This window comes from Trichechus manatus, unplaced genomic scaffold, assembly GCF_000243295.1.
Source record: "Trichechus manatus latirostris isolate Lorelei unplaced genomic scaffold, TriManLat1.0 scaffold00088, whole genome shotgun sequence".
NCBI lineage: Eukaryota > Metazoa > Chordata > Mammalia > Sirenia > Trichechidae > Trichechus > Trichechus manatus.
In genome coordinates, this window is record NW_004444024.1 from 8411559 (window position 1) to 8426092 (window position 14534).

Here is a 14534-nt window from a genome sequence, read left to right on the forward strand (position 1 = left end):
CAACTCATAGCGGCCCCATGTGACAGAGTAGAACTGTCCTACAGGGTTTTGTTTTTCTTTTTTTAGCTGTAATCTTTACAGAAGCAGATCACCAGGTCTTTCTCCCTGGGAGCCACTTGATGGGTTTGAACCACCAACCCTTCAGTTAGCAGCTGAGCACTTAACCGTTTGCACCACCAAGGCTCCCAAGATGCCCACTAGGAGGCAGAAAATGAGACCACAGTGGATGCTGTCAGGCTCACTGACCCCTTGAATCCCTTTAGCATGTTTGCACACACCAGAGCCTTGTGTGTTCATTCTCAACAGCAGCACCTGTGACTCTTGGGAGGCGGGCTGTCCTCAGGCTGCCGGAGCTCCCTTTGCTTGAGTGCACAGAGAGCCAGAGTGCCTGGGAAATGACATCCTCCGGGCAGCCCTTAGCCAAAGACTGACAGGTGTGGAGGTGTAAATATTCCAGTCCCTGGTCCTGGAGGGGACAACTCTCAGGTGTGGCTTAGATTGTTTCCATAACTCCCCTGCAGGACTCAGCCACAGTTATTCTCCTGAGACTTTGCTTGATCTCACACCTCTTCCCTTTTTTGTCCCTCATCCTCATTTGTCTACTTTTTTTCCTAGGACCACTTTCTAATAAATTGCTTTCAGACAAATCCTTGTCTTAGGGTCTATGGGGAACCTCTCCCACCATCCACCACCACAAGACAGACAGAGGAGAAAAAAGGAGGTAGTGATTGTTCCCAGTCTTCACGTTGCTACAGTGATGTGATGTGTCAGAAGTCATTATGAATAATAATTAAAACACTAACGTTGCAAGTTAATTACTTTTGTTATATGTTAGAGTACATCCAAAGTTACGCCTCTAATACTGTCACTCTTCCTCACTTGCATTCTGATATGTTTTATGAGTGGAGTAGAAAGAGGAGGCATTCCTGGTTGCTGGGATGTGTATATGACCTACACCTGTATTATACCGACTCTAGGTACACGCATGGGAGTGGGTCCTGCATGTAAACATCATCCATTGTGTGTTTTGCTCTGTGAAAAAAGTTGAGACATGCTGGATCAGAGCTTTGGGAAATTTTGGCTTCTTACCTTTTGGGACTAGGTTCACAGGAGTAGGTCTTAGGGCTTAGAGGAGCCCTGGGTCCATATGAACAGCATACCTTCCTCCCATCAGGAATGGCTTCCCCTGTCATCTAACCCTTTTTCATCAAGCCTACCTCTTCCAGGAAATTTTCTCAGGTTTCACCCTCCCTCTACCACCTGCCCACTCTGAGTTCTCTTTCCTTGGTTCTAGGGAAAAGGTTTGTTTGTTTGAATGCTTTCTTAGCACTTGGGTCACAGTCCTCCTCCCACGTCCACATACACCCTCCACCTCCCCTCCATTGCCTCTCCCCCCGCGCCATAGCTGGAGTCTCTGAGTTTCTAGCTCAAATCACAGGCTGATCAGGGATCAGGCAAGGACCACATTAGGAGCGTTAGCCACAGCAGGAGGTGGGGGGCTGGGGCTGGTCCTACTGTCACAAAATTGTGACTATGGGCAGTGGGTGAGCTTGCGCCCTCCAGAGCTTGAATCCTCGCGTAATCAAACCTATGTCAGTAAAACATGGACACCAGGGCATCTGCCCAGCCCACCTACCATGTCTGGAGCCTTGACTTGCTTGCCCTTCTGGCCCCTCTGTGTGGACCCAGACATCTCCCCTCAGAGTCTGGACTTGACCCTTGAACATTGATGGGGTTCTGCTCCAATGGCCCTAACACCCAGAGCCCCTACACCATCTGGTTTACACCCTTACACACTGTAGTGTCTGGAGTCCCTGGCTGCCTTGTCCTGCTTCTGCTATAAAACTGGCAAAGCCCCATCCTCTAGATTGTACTGGAGCTTATGGTGCCTCTTGACTGCAGAGACGGGGCCTCTGGCCACCTCTTCCTGCAAAGGCCTACAGTGTGCAAGTCTGTGGGTACATTTGGTGCCTGGTGCATGTTCCCATGCAGCTGATGGTAGCATATGTGGGGATAAGAAAGGAGGGGAGTGGCAGAGGAGGGCCAGATACACCTGCTCTACTGGCTGGAAAGATAAGTTTGGTATGACCAAGGGTACCTTAAATGCCATGCTAAGTTGTTTATTCTGTACAGTGTAAAGAGCAGTGTAGTGTAGGGGAATATTGTTGTTGTTAGTGGTCATCGGGTCTATTCCAACTCACGGAGACTCCACGTGTGCAGAGTAGAAATGCTCCATAGTCTTCAAGGCTGAGACCTTTTGGAAGCAGATCTCTGGGCCTATCTTCTGAGGTGCCTCTGGGTGGGGTCAAACTGCCAACCTTTCATAGACAGCATAGTGATTCTAAGTGTGATGAGGCATCAACTGTTAACCCGACTCATAGCGACCCTATAGGTCAGAGTAGAACTACCCCATAGGGTTTCCAAGGAGCAGCTGGTGGATTCGAACTGCCAACCTTTTGGTTAGCAGAGAATCTCTTAACCACTGTGTCACCAGAGCTCCAGGGAACTGTTAGAGATGTAAATATTGGGACCCCAATCAAACCCACTGATTCAGAAACTCTGTGGGGTGGGGACCAGCAATCTGTGTTTTAATAAGCCTTCTGGGTGATTCTGATACATGCCAAAGTTTGAGAACCATTGGTGTAGTGGAAAGAGTATAAGGAAGGCAGAGTGGGAGGCATGAAGGGGAAAATTTACAGTGGATACAGGTCCATTGTGTTCTAAGCAATGTGCTATAGTACATATCCTCTCATTTAAGAGGATCTAAGCAATAACCAGGAGAGGTATGTATCATTATACCTTCATTATAGATGGAAGACTTGAGGTTTAGCAGGGTTAAATGACTCCCTAAGATCACATAGTAAGCGCTAGAGCCAAGCTCTGCACCTAATTTGGCCTGACTCCAAAAGTGGGTTTTTTTCTACCACTGCAGGTGCTTCTCTGGCACCACAGCAGCCAATGGCGTGGGCAGCAGGGCCCAAACAGCCCGGGGTTGCTTGTGCCCCAGGAAGGGGCCCGAAACTTGAAGCTCCTTTCCAGAGGGCTGGTGGTGGGCCGCTTCTGTGGCCAGCAGAAGTGAGAAGAGGCCTTCTACTCTTATTTCTGTCCTCAAAGGACAGTTCCTCGAATTTTCATAAGGTTTTTCATTCACAGCAGGGAGCTGGGCTTAGCAAATGTACTTCCTTAAGCGACCAGCTGTCATCCCTGACTCTTAGAGTTGAAGGGCTAAATGTGAGGTTAAGTGTAAAAAGCAGGGTGAAAAATTACATGTATGCTGTAATTCCAACTACCTTAGGTTAAAAAAATAAGCTATACTAAGAACTCGCAGAGGGAAAAAACAAACAAAAATCCAACGCTAAATGGTTGTGTTGGGGTGGTAATACTATTTCTTTTCTTTTTTTTTTTTTTTTAAGTGTTGTTAGGTGTTTATACTTATTTGTATGATGAATATGCATTCATTTATTTTTTAAACTGCAACCAGTTATGGTCCACGTGGAACGTAGTGGACACTGGACAACTTGGTGTGCCTAGTGGTGGGGCGCAGACTCTCTCTTCAGGGCAGTGCCAGGCTCTCCTGCCCCTTGCAGTCTGTCCCTGAGGTCAGTGAGCACGGCAGTGGGAGGTGGCCTGGGCCAGGGATGCACCAGTAGCCAATATCTGAGGTGCCTAGACCTTCACCTCACCCAGTTGTGAGGTTAAGCCCCACGGTCTTTGTGGCCCTCTGAAAATCCCTCTCCACCACAGCTGTGACTTGGGGGGTTTAAGAGGGACTTTGAGACCGAGGACCCAAGTCTTCTTCCAGTTTATCCTAATAACAGACGGCATCAAGAAGTGCAAACTCTGAGGACTGGCTTCCATGTTGGATAAGCAAGAGGCTTACTCTCGAAACAAAGGCCACCATGCACATTTAAACACAAAATATTCTTTTATTTGTCAACGAAGGCTACACGGGATCACTTCTGGTTTTGTTTTTATGCTTTTTGTTTTTTTTCTAGAAGGTATCTACATCTGCATTTATTTACAGCCTTGTTGGTATTTACACAGTCAAGAATACAGTGTTAGAAACACAAAATGTTGAGAAAAAAACTTCTCAAAATTAGTTCCAGACTTCAGGAAAACTATTTCCACATGGTAAGGCCAGAGTCTCCAGTGTTGGTCATCCAGAGGCAGCTTGGTACAAAGTCCTTTTGCCAAAGCTGCGGGTTCAGAAGTCCTCTAAGAATAATAGGCAGATTTAGAAAAGTGGGATTCTGGTGTCTGGTGAATCCAGGGCTGCCAGGCACCATCAGAGACCTGCAACTCAGCTTCTGCCAAGAGAGCTGAGCCTGCTGAGGATTAGTTTTCCCTTGGCAGTTTGCCCTCAAAATAAATCACATTTTCTCAGGGACCAGGAGGTCACCCAGTATTATGCCTTTGGCATTCCAGAGGGAGTAAGAAGCACAACATCGGCCCCTACCCAGGCCTCTCCTCACTCTGATCTTCCACATTCATAATGTAACCGAAGAGCTCACCACTGTCTGGGGCAGTCAAGTAAACAAGGCTGGTTTTTGAGAATGTAAAGGTTGGAGAAGATAACGTTTCTATCACCTGAGCAGGAATCTTTAAAATGCGTTTGCTGTCTTCCAGAAGGTTAAATGAAAGGGCCTTGAACTACAAAGTTCTTTTTTTAAATCTCCCCGCCAGTAAAATACGGACACGTGTATAAACCTAGCTGGGAACTACAAGCCTTAAATGGAAGGCTTTCAGTCCTAACAAGGACCCCAAGGAAAAGGAGAGACTGGCTTCTTTCTGGAATCTCTCTGGCAGGTGAGTCCTGAGTGCAGGACCAGGGATTGGGATTAGTGGCTGCTGTGAGGAATGGAGAAGAGACTTGACTTTGAGCACTGGGTGATCAAACCCCAAAGTCCCCAGACCCCGCTGAGGCCTGGCAAGCTCATTCCTCTTGGGGGCAAAGTTCGGTATCACTGCCCTCACCACGTTGTTACCCCAAATACAATGCTGTGGACTGTGAAATCATATTCTAAGATTTCACATTAAAAGCCTTGTCTTTGCATCATGGAAATCCCTATCATAGATAAAAGTGACACTTCAAAGTCACAGCTGAAAAGAACCTTTATTTTTAAACAATTCAGATCCCTTGTCATGTGTCTTTAAAAAATACTGCCCAGTTTTACTCACCTCCCTTGCCTCAGTGTTACCTTCTGCTCCCAGCCCCACCCTGCCCTGATTATTTAAAAGCACACCTGCTGGCCATTCTCAACCTCTAGTCAGCTTCTTAGGGATTGTTTCAAGCCCTCCATCCCTAAGGAGAAATCAGGCACTGGTCTGGCTTTGGGGTTAATTCTCAGACAATAGTTATGAGACACAACTATTGACGGGGCTGACAAAAGTGTACTTTCCTACGGAACTCCTTCCCCTTCCTCCCACTGGTACAGCTCCTCCCTCCAACAGTGTGTTTCTGGAGTATGGATAAAAAGGAACATCCTATAAAAAAATGAAGTTGGGGAATCACTAAAGTCCTAAAGGTGATGGCAGAGGGGCTGAGGATGAGGGGCTGATTGGCAGTTGTGGAGGGTAGGTGAGAAGGCAGGAACCATTCTAATGCCACCGTCTTCTAGTATCAGAAGCTAGCATCCTGTAGCACCTCATGAACTTGGGCCAGTGAGGGAGTGCTGGTAGCTCTAATGAAGGATCAGATTTTGGGTGGTCAGTGCCGAAGGGGCAGGTGCCATCAAGGATGAACTTTGATGCCTGGAGGCCACTAAACAGGCACAGGGAACTCTGGCTCATGCCTTCAGACTTATCCTTGCTGTGGGGTTGGGACTGCAGTCTCACCAGGAGGACAGACTGAGAAGGAAGGTACTGAATGACCTGCCAGCCCAAGTGGAAATCAGAAGAGCCAAGGCCAGAAGCACGATCCCCACCAGCAACAGCACCAGTGTGAATGAGAGGTGTATAATGCTGCCTATTCTACACCCCACAGCCTTTCTCTAAAAATCTTACGGATGTTTTAACTTCTCTCCCCAGAAGCTGGACCTCCTTGGTGGTATGCAGCACAGGAAAAGTAAGATCATTCACTTAAAGAAAAGGAACACTCAATACTTCTCTCTATTTTTGAGCCTTAAAAATCCACACTATTACTTTGGGTGGGGGAAAGAGGTGGAAGAGGGACACAGGACACGGGAGAGGAAAGTATAGAGATGGTTCCCTTGGCCCTCATGCTCTGACTTCTGACCTTCAAGTCGACGTCCCCGGCAGGTCTTGACTGATGTCCTGCAGCTGGGTGGAACTGATCAACCAGGGCAATGGGCAGGAGAGCTCTGCACAGGGTCCCTGATGTCAAGAGTACATGTTGAGAGGCATAAGTCTCTTTTGGATTAAAAAAAAAAATTCATGTTCTCAGGCCAAACTTCCCCCATCCTATCCAAGAATGATCCTGCCAGATGGTAGTTCCCCCCTTGCCAGCTCCTCTGGTGCATAGTGGACACAAGGAGCTTGGTATCTGACTCTGTACAGCTCTGGATCCCGAGGCAGTGGGAAGTCATTGGACAAACAGGCCAAGGCACACTGTCGCTGCGGTGTGACTTTTTTTGGAAACAGGAAGAGCATTTAGTGAAACATATTCTCTAATCCCAAAGGTATGACATTAGGTGAAACCTCCTCTCCCCGAGAAGCTTTGGATGCCTCCCTCTGCCAGGCAGAACCTAGACTACATGTTGCTCTGATTCTCATGCAGTAAGAGACCTTCTTGGTTTCACTAACTTGTGTAATATTCTGAAGACTCTGTGACTAAGGCTATAAAGGTGCCATGAGCTTATCAGTCCAACAAGGTTTCCACGGGGAAAAGCTCAGACTCAGAATTCATTTTCCACACTTAATGTAAATGTAACCCATAAAAGTCCCATTTTCTAAGAAGCCCAGCTTGAAAGGAAGCATTTGGCTTCCCCTCCTATCTCCCAGAGCCTCCTGTGAGTGATAATGACAATGGTAATCAGGCAGATGAACCAGGAATGGAATCCTTGAGCAAGCAGCTCCTAGCTTTTGCTCCAACTCTCCCCTCCCCTCAGTGCTTCCCTTTGCCTGTTGGCTGCTGTCTCTCCCTTGGTGTGTCTTCCAGATTTGGGCTGTGCCCACTCCTGAGAGTGCTCAAGTCTCTTCCTGATGACCTCAGGCATGGGTCTTCACAGGAACAATTCTAGCTTGGCAGCCCGGGTGCATGGGCACCAGCCTTAGGAACTGCCCCTCATCTTGGTGGGACTGTGCAATACGACAGGCTGCCCCAAATTAATTCTTTCCTCCTTATCTTTCTTTAAAACCCTGGTTGGGCTTCTCTAGAGAGGAAGCTGTTTTAGAAGAATTTCACAGAAAAAGTTTCCTGAAAGCCTATCCTGCTGCATCCCAGCCCTGCAATTAGTCTGTGTAGGGGAGGCAGAGGAGACTTCAGGAGCTGGTTAGAATGATGCTTGGCTCATGCTTTCCTCTTTTTGGTTGACTTTTTCTTAAGCATCTTTTCAGAATTAAAGACCATCAAGCACCTCTCTCCATGCTTCTATTTCTCACTGGTGGCAGCTGAGCAGTGGAGGAAAGATACCCAAGGTCATGAAGAGAGGGCTTCACCTAGGAAGGTAGGCTGGTACCCTTGCCACCTTGGCTGTGGGTGGCCTTCCCCTCCCTGGACATGGTGCCCACATTGAGGGCCTGCTGTGTAGTGCTGGTTTTCACATCTTACTTTGGGAGAGAGGAGGAGATGAGTAAGGAACATCATGGGAAGGGTCAACAGACATCCTGGGTGCCTTTGCCTCCTGTGGAGAATGGGGCTCTTAGCACCAGGATGTTATGTCACCAGACTAGGGAAAAGGACCTGGGAGATACTTTCTCCATCCCAACATGGGGGTGGCACTGACAACTACATGGGATCTGCAAAAAGGATAGGGGTTTTTATTTAGCATCAAAATATAAAGCTGGGAGAGGAGTTTCAGGCAGCCTGAAAAAGGTGCTGAATAACATGAAATTCCCCCGAGCAAGACGAAGCCATCCGTGGTTCTCTGGAGGCACAGAACACAGTGAATAAAAAGCCACAACTTGTCTGTGGGCATCTAGCCAAGGAGCCTCAAGTCCTACAGACCCTCCACCCAGCCCCCTTGGAAGGGGTTTTGTACTGGCCTTTTACTCTCCGTGCCCCTCACTCCTGCCCATCCCCCACTGAAGAAGAAAGGTTGCACATGAGACAAGTCAGCACAGACACTCGTGTCTCACATCACACAGAGTACCTAGGGACAGACAATGACACACTCCAGGAGATGTGTCTCAGAGGGGAAAAAACGTACCCCCAAACAACAAGGAAAGTCCTCAAGATAAAAGGGAACGAAAGACAATAAAGTTTTCATTGTGATCACACTACAGAAAAAAAATACCTTCTGTTCTTTGCAAAAAATGTGTGAAGGCCAAATTTGTGTTTTTCTTTTCTTAAAAAAAAAGGATGTTGCATGAGTTACAATGCAACCAGTATCTTTTTTTGTTTGTTTTCTGCACTTGTTAAAAAAAGGATTTTTTTTTTTTTTTCAAAGTACAACACAGTCAGGTATGTGGCCACAAAACTGTAGCTGTCTTTGGCAAGAAGTCCAGGCCCTGGCCCTCTCTGTCACCTTCGGCCCATCTCACTCTGTCTCATGAAGTGGATGTTGTTGGCGCTGTCTGACAGTTCTGGGTACTGCTCGACAGAGATCACGAAGAAGCCATCATAGCCTTGCACCCGCCCTGTGTTCAGCACCTGCTGTTTCTCCCCCTCTGTCCAGGCTCGCAGGCCCTCCTCTCCTTCCCGCAGTCTCTGCTGCTCGAGTGCCCAAGCCTGGCGCACGGCTCTCTGCCGGGCCAGCTCCAGCACCCGTGCCTTCTCCTCATCCAATGTCGTCCCGTAGCGGGTGTTCAAGCACAGTGCCCCATACTGGAGCTGGATGTCTGTGTAGCGTCTAGTCCTGCCATTGAGCATCGTGTTAATCTGGGACACGGTGACGTTAACCCCATTCTCCAGGGTTCGCCGCCCCCCACTGAGACCCAGGATGGCCAGGTCGCCTTCTGAAGGCCCTGGTTTCACAAAGTAGTGGGTGTCTACCCCATCAATGGTGAAGTGCAGGTTCTCCAGGTAGTGGGCGTTGTTCAAGATGGCAGCAACCCTGCGCCCATCCTCGTTGGCCACACTGATGATGTCTGTGGTCACTCGGCCATCCTTCAAGGCAAACTTGACCCCCTTGCCAAAGACTGAGCCACTGGATGCGAACTTCTTTGTTGTCTCTGGGGCCTGCTGGCAGCTGGTGATAGTGGAGCCGTAGAGCTGATCAAAGCGTTCTAGGGTGACAAAGGCCTTCAGCTGCTTCTGTACTTCACACTGTACCCCAAGAATAGGCTGATGGGGGGAGGAGAGTGAGAGAGAAAGTAAGACAAAGAAAAACAAAAACCAAGAGTCTGGAAAATAAGCTTAAGTAACTAAACCAAATCTACACTATTAACCTGTAGCATCTAGCTCTACTGCTGTTCGTGCATCCGTTCATCCACCCTGTATTCAGAAACTGTTTAAGGAGTGCCTACTCTATGCCAGGTCCTATTCTGAGTGCTGGGGATACAAAAATGAATCAGACATTGTTCCTGACCTCAAGGAACTCATAGTCTAGTGTGGAAAGACAGATATGACAACAAATAATTAGATCAAATGTGATAACTGGTGGTCCAAGAGGTAATAATAATAGCCATAGCTAACATTTCTTGATCGTTCAGCTAAACCATTAATATTCATTATCTTATTTGATCCTCACAATAACTTTATATAGTTGGTACTGTTATTATTCTGATTTTACATCTAAATAAACGAAGGCTCAGAGAGCCTGGACCTGGCCCATGGTCATATAGCTTAATGAGTCTTCAAGTCAACATTCGAACGTAAGTCTGTCTGACTCAGAGGCTTAGCTTCAAGAGCTGCTGGAACAGAGAGGCGCAAACAAGGCTCAGAAGAATCTCAGCCTGATACTGGAAGAGCGAGATGGAGACACTGGAGTTCAGGGACAGGCTCATGCTACAGCTGGGACTTGGAGGATAAGGGGGTGATATTAGATGGAGGAATGGCAAGAAAGGCATTTTTGGCAAGAAAGCACAGTAAGATGCAAAGTAATGATTGACATAAACCCTCTTGCCCTGCTTTACTGCTCTCCATCACGTTTATACATGATTTTCAAGGAGGGTCTCTACCCCCACAGTGCTCCCTCGGGACTACTCAGGTGTCCCTGCTCTTGGTTGCTCTGGGGGACAAGTTGGACCCCACCAGCTTGGAGTACCATCTGTCTCTCCCGACTGGGGGGCTCAGGGAAGCCATGTTCAGGAAGGCTCCAGGGCCTTATCAACAACTCAGAGAAATGGCTTTAGAAACAGGCCCATCGGCTTCTCGGTGAAATTAAGTCCTCTTTAGAATTAATAGAACCCTGTCTGTGAACAATTATTTCCTAGAGTTTCATGAAAGCTAGAGTGCTCAACAACAAAGATCTCCGATGCTTGCCAAGGGCAGAAATCAATAATTCACTGACAGGCGAGGTTGGCAAACAGGCAGTCAGAGGCTGGGGCTCTGTGGTGTGGAGAAGGGAACCTAGTGGGGAGGAAGAGCAAAGGCTGCTGGAATTGGCCCTGAGGACAGAAAATGCTGTGGGCAGCTGGGGGCAGAGGCTGGGGGGATAGTGGGAATTGGAAGGGCAGACGGGGAGGGCTAGGGCAGCAGAGAGCAGTAGGAAGAGGCTGGGCTTTGCAGCCAGACAGACTTGGGTTTGCGGCAGCTTCTGTCACTTTCTAGCCAAGTGACCTTGAGCAAGGTCTCTGAGCCCTGGTCTCATCTGTAAAATGGGAAAAATACCTCTCACAGGGTTTGTTTCTTTCAAGCACTTATTTGCTCAACAAAAATTTTCCGTGCACCTACTGTGTGCTAGGCTGTATACTGGGCACCAAATGAAGACCCAGCACTTGTCCAGTTGGAGCTCACAGTCTAGTGGAGATATAGGAAAGGAAGCAGGAACTAAAGTCTAGTGTGATACATGCTTTGCAAGAGGAAAATACAGGGTGCCAGCAGAGCACAGAGGTGCAGAACCATATCCGTCAGAGTCCGGGGGAAGGAGTAAGCTAAGCTGAGGCCCAAAGGAATGAGGATAATTAGAGGACTGAGTAAGAAATAAGCATGGAAAGTTCCCAGAGCATAAGCAGTATGCCCCATCCCAGCTCCAACAACCCTGCTTTCCTCCTTGGTATGTTGTCCCCCTGGACTAGAATCTCCTTGAGGGGCTGGCCTCTGCCTTATTCATTCCTGTATCCACTGGGTGCAGTACAGGGCCTGGTACAGAGTTGGGCCTGATTTAGAATTCATAACTGCAGGAGGGACTAAATGGGCAAGTGGATATATAAAGTGATCAGGTGGCATAAGACTGTTTTTAAGGACATCTCCAGCTATACAGTTCTATGAGTTTTTGAAATTGGCGCATAAAAGGAACAGAAAAGAAAGTAATGTTTATCGAGCTCCTCAGTATGCCAGACACCATACTCAGCAAGATAATATAGAACAGAAAGATCTGTTGTGTGGATTTGGGGCAGCCTCAGGAATTAAATCTGTAAAATGAGACCAGTAATACCATGGGTTATTTGTGAGGTAACTTATGTGAGATACCTCATGCAAGGCCAGGTACATTGAAGGTGCTCAGAAAATGTCACATTTGTATTTAGAACACACCTTCTTGGACTTTTGTTCTGAGTGATGACAAAGGCCCCTTATTTTTGTGGAACTCCAAACTCAATATAACGTACAGAAATCTTTAATGTAGTTTGTGGGGGTTTGTGTGCTGTTCACAGCTGGGTCCCCAGTGGCTTGTACAGTGGTTGGGTTACTAAGTATTTGTTGAAAATTCTCTAGTAGGCACTGTGGAGACGTCTGTTGATTTCCATCATCAGCCCAAGCTTTCCTGAAAAGCTAGTGGGACCCACTCCTGGAACGTCTGAATGGACTGTGGGGTGGGCAGCCAAGTATAGGAATTACCTTGCTATTGTCCCACTCCTGAGTTTTCATCTGTGTGTGTACGAGCTCGTAGGATGGTTCCATGGCATCCATGTCTGGCTTGGGGTAGCCAGGGATGACATTGTGGAGCTGGAATCCAAAGGTGAGCAGCCAGCTGTTGACATCTGGGTAGGAGAGAAGCAGAAATATCCCCATGGAGTAAGTGGACCTCAGATGTAACTGATCCGAATAAAGCAGCCTAGAGTTAAGCTGCAGGTGGGGGTGAGAACACGGGGCTCGTTACTGGCAGTGTCAACTGGTACAACCACTTGTAAAACCGGTGGTATTAAAGCTGAACATACTCCTGGGACCCCCCATGATCCTGCTCCTAGAAAAATGAAGCTAAAGTAGAACCTGGGTTTTCAGACTTCCCTTTCTATTGTCACTCCCCTTTGGACCTCCAGCTTCATATCCAGGGGCAGCTGTGGATGGATGAAGATTTCCCCACCCAAACCCAACAACAGTAGGAAACACTTGCAGAGAGAAAGAAAAGCTAGACCCAAAGGAAAAGTTTTAATGACTGACTTTCAAAGAAAATTCTCATTTAAGAAACAAAACTTTCTCTCCTCTACCAACCCTCTTTTCACAGCTTAGACCCCAGGACTAAAGTGGCACTGGGCATGGAGATGGCCTGAACCTGAGGTCAAAGATTTTTCCCCCTGCTCTTGCCTTTTATTTACTCTGACAGTTCAAGCAAGTCACTTAACCTCTCTGTGCCTTCATTTTCCAGTCTGCACATTGGGCTCGAGGAACTAGCCTCCATAGGCATGGGATTTATTGATTTCTTAACATTTTGGGGGGATTAATAATTACTGTAAAATATTAGGTATAGACATAGGTAGGATTTTGCCATTTCAAGAAGCAGCATTTGGCTCAATGAAGAATGGAATCAAGAAGACACAAGGCAAAGAAAGAAGGTTGAGGGTGTGCCACCAGTTACTTGGCCAACTATTGCTGAGTGCCTTTTACATCCCAGTACTGTGTCAGCTTGGGAAATAAAAATCTGACTAACACATAGATCCTCACCTTCAGCACTCAGGACTCCAAAGGGGAGACATGGGCATGAATAACTTTGATCCAAGAAAAAAGATCAGAGGAGGGCGAAGTCTTTCAGTTGGAAAGGCTGAGAAGTCTTCATGAAGATTAAAAACCACCACCACCACCACCCACTGAGCTCATCCCAGTGGTGTGAGCAACCTTTGGGGTCAACAGCTGTGTCCTCATCTCCATTGTATCCCATGTTGACCTCACATTCAAGAAGCTCGTGTTGGCCTTCTAGTCTTTGTTTTGTTTTTGTGATGTCCCAGGGCCTCCCTCCTGGGTATGAAGCCTAGAGGCCCTGATGCAGAGTGGTGGTAGAAAGGGAAGCTTGGAAACCCAGGTTTACATTTAGCTTCAGCCGTACTAGGCAAGATCATATAAGGGAAAGAACATGGTAGCTGAAGAAAGACAAAACCAGGTCCAAGTTCTGGCACCCTAACTTACTAACTGCATGAACTTGGACCATTTACTTAAACTCTTTGAGGACAGACATGTCTATGTTACCACATCATGGAGAATACTAATAGTAGCAGTTATAGTATAGCAGGAACTGTTCTAGTTTTGTTACATAAAGTATTGGATTTAATGTATTTTAAAGTGTCCAGCTCAGTTCTTGGCTCATGGAAGGTTTTCTATAATTTCCCCAACTCATGTCCCTGGAGCTCCATCTTCTCATTTGTAACATGAGGGGCTTGGACTAGCTTTTCTTCAGCCTCTTTTCTCACTGAGTTTCTAAGACTCTCTGATTCTATGAATCTTGGCAGGTGGCTCTTTGGGAAATTAAAGCAGAACACATTGCCACTGAGTCGATTCTGACTCCTAGCAACCGTACAGAACAGAGTAGAACTGCCCATAGTGTCTCCAAAGCTGTAATCTTTATGGAAGCAGACTGCCACACCTTTCTCTTGCGGAGTGGCTGGTGGGTTCGAACCATCAGTCTTTTGGTTAGCAGCTGAGTGCTTAGCCACTGCGCCACCAGGGCTCCTAAACAAACAGAACAGGGGGAGAAAAGAAAAAAACCCTACAAAGCCTTTTTGCTTGAGATTTTGAACTTGCATCTGAATTTATAGTTGCAAAGGAAAGCTTCCATCAGGAACACTGTGAATTTCCAGGAAATCATGGGGTTGAAAAGAGGGCCGGGCCTTAATTATAAGTGATAAAAAAGAAAAAAACCAAACCCATTGCCATCCAGTCAATTCTGACTCATAGTGACCCTATAGGACAGAGCAGAACTGCCCCATAGAGTTTCCAAGGAGCACCTGGTGGATTTGAACTGCTGACCTTTTGGTTAGCAGCTGTAGCACTTAACCACTACGCCACCAGGGTTTCCATAATTATAAATGATAGAAGGTGGGAAAGTTTCCCATTATGCCTTTAGGAAAAATGCTGAAAATCTCTTATTCATTAGTTTTTCTAC

General features: G+C 47.1%; 1 protein-coding gene across 1 annotated transcript in view; it reads right to left on the reverse strand.

The window, feature by feature from the left end:
- Positions 1-8367: 8367 nt before the first annotated feature.
- The window catches only part of TENM4 (teneurin transmembrane protein 4), a 435533-nt gene continuing 429366 nt past the window's right edge, over positions 8368-14534 (reverse strand). Inside the window, exons 29-30 of the mRNA XM_004382006.3 lie at positions 12059-12201; positions 8368-9403 (exon numbers count right to left, since the gene is read on the reverse strand). Of these exons, the coding sequence (XP_004382063.1) occupies positions 8642-9403; positions 12059-12201 (905 nt within the window). The 3' untranslated portion in view covers positions 8368-8641. The remainder of the gene's footprint in view (positions 9404-12058; positions 12202-14534) is intronic.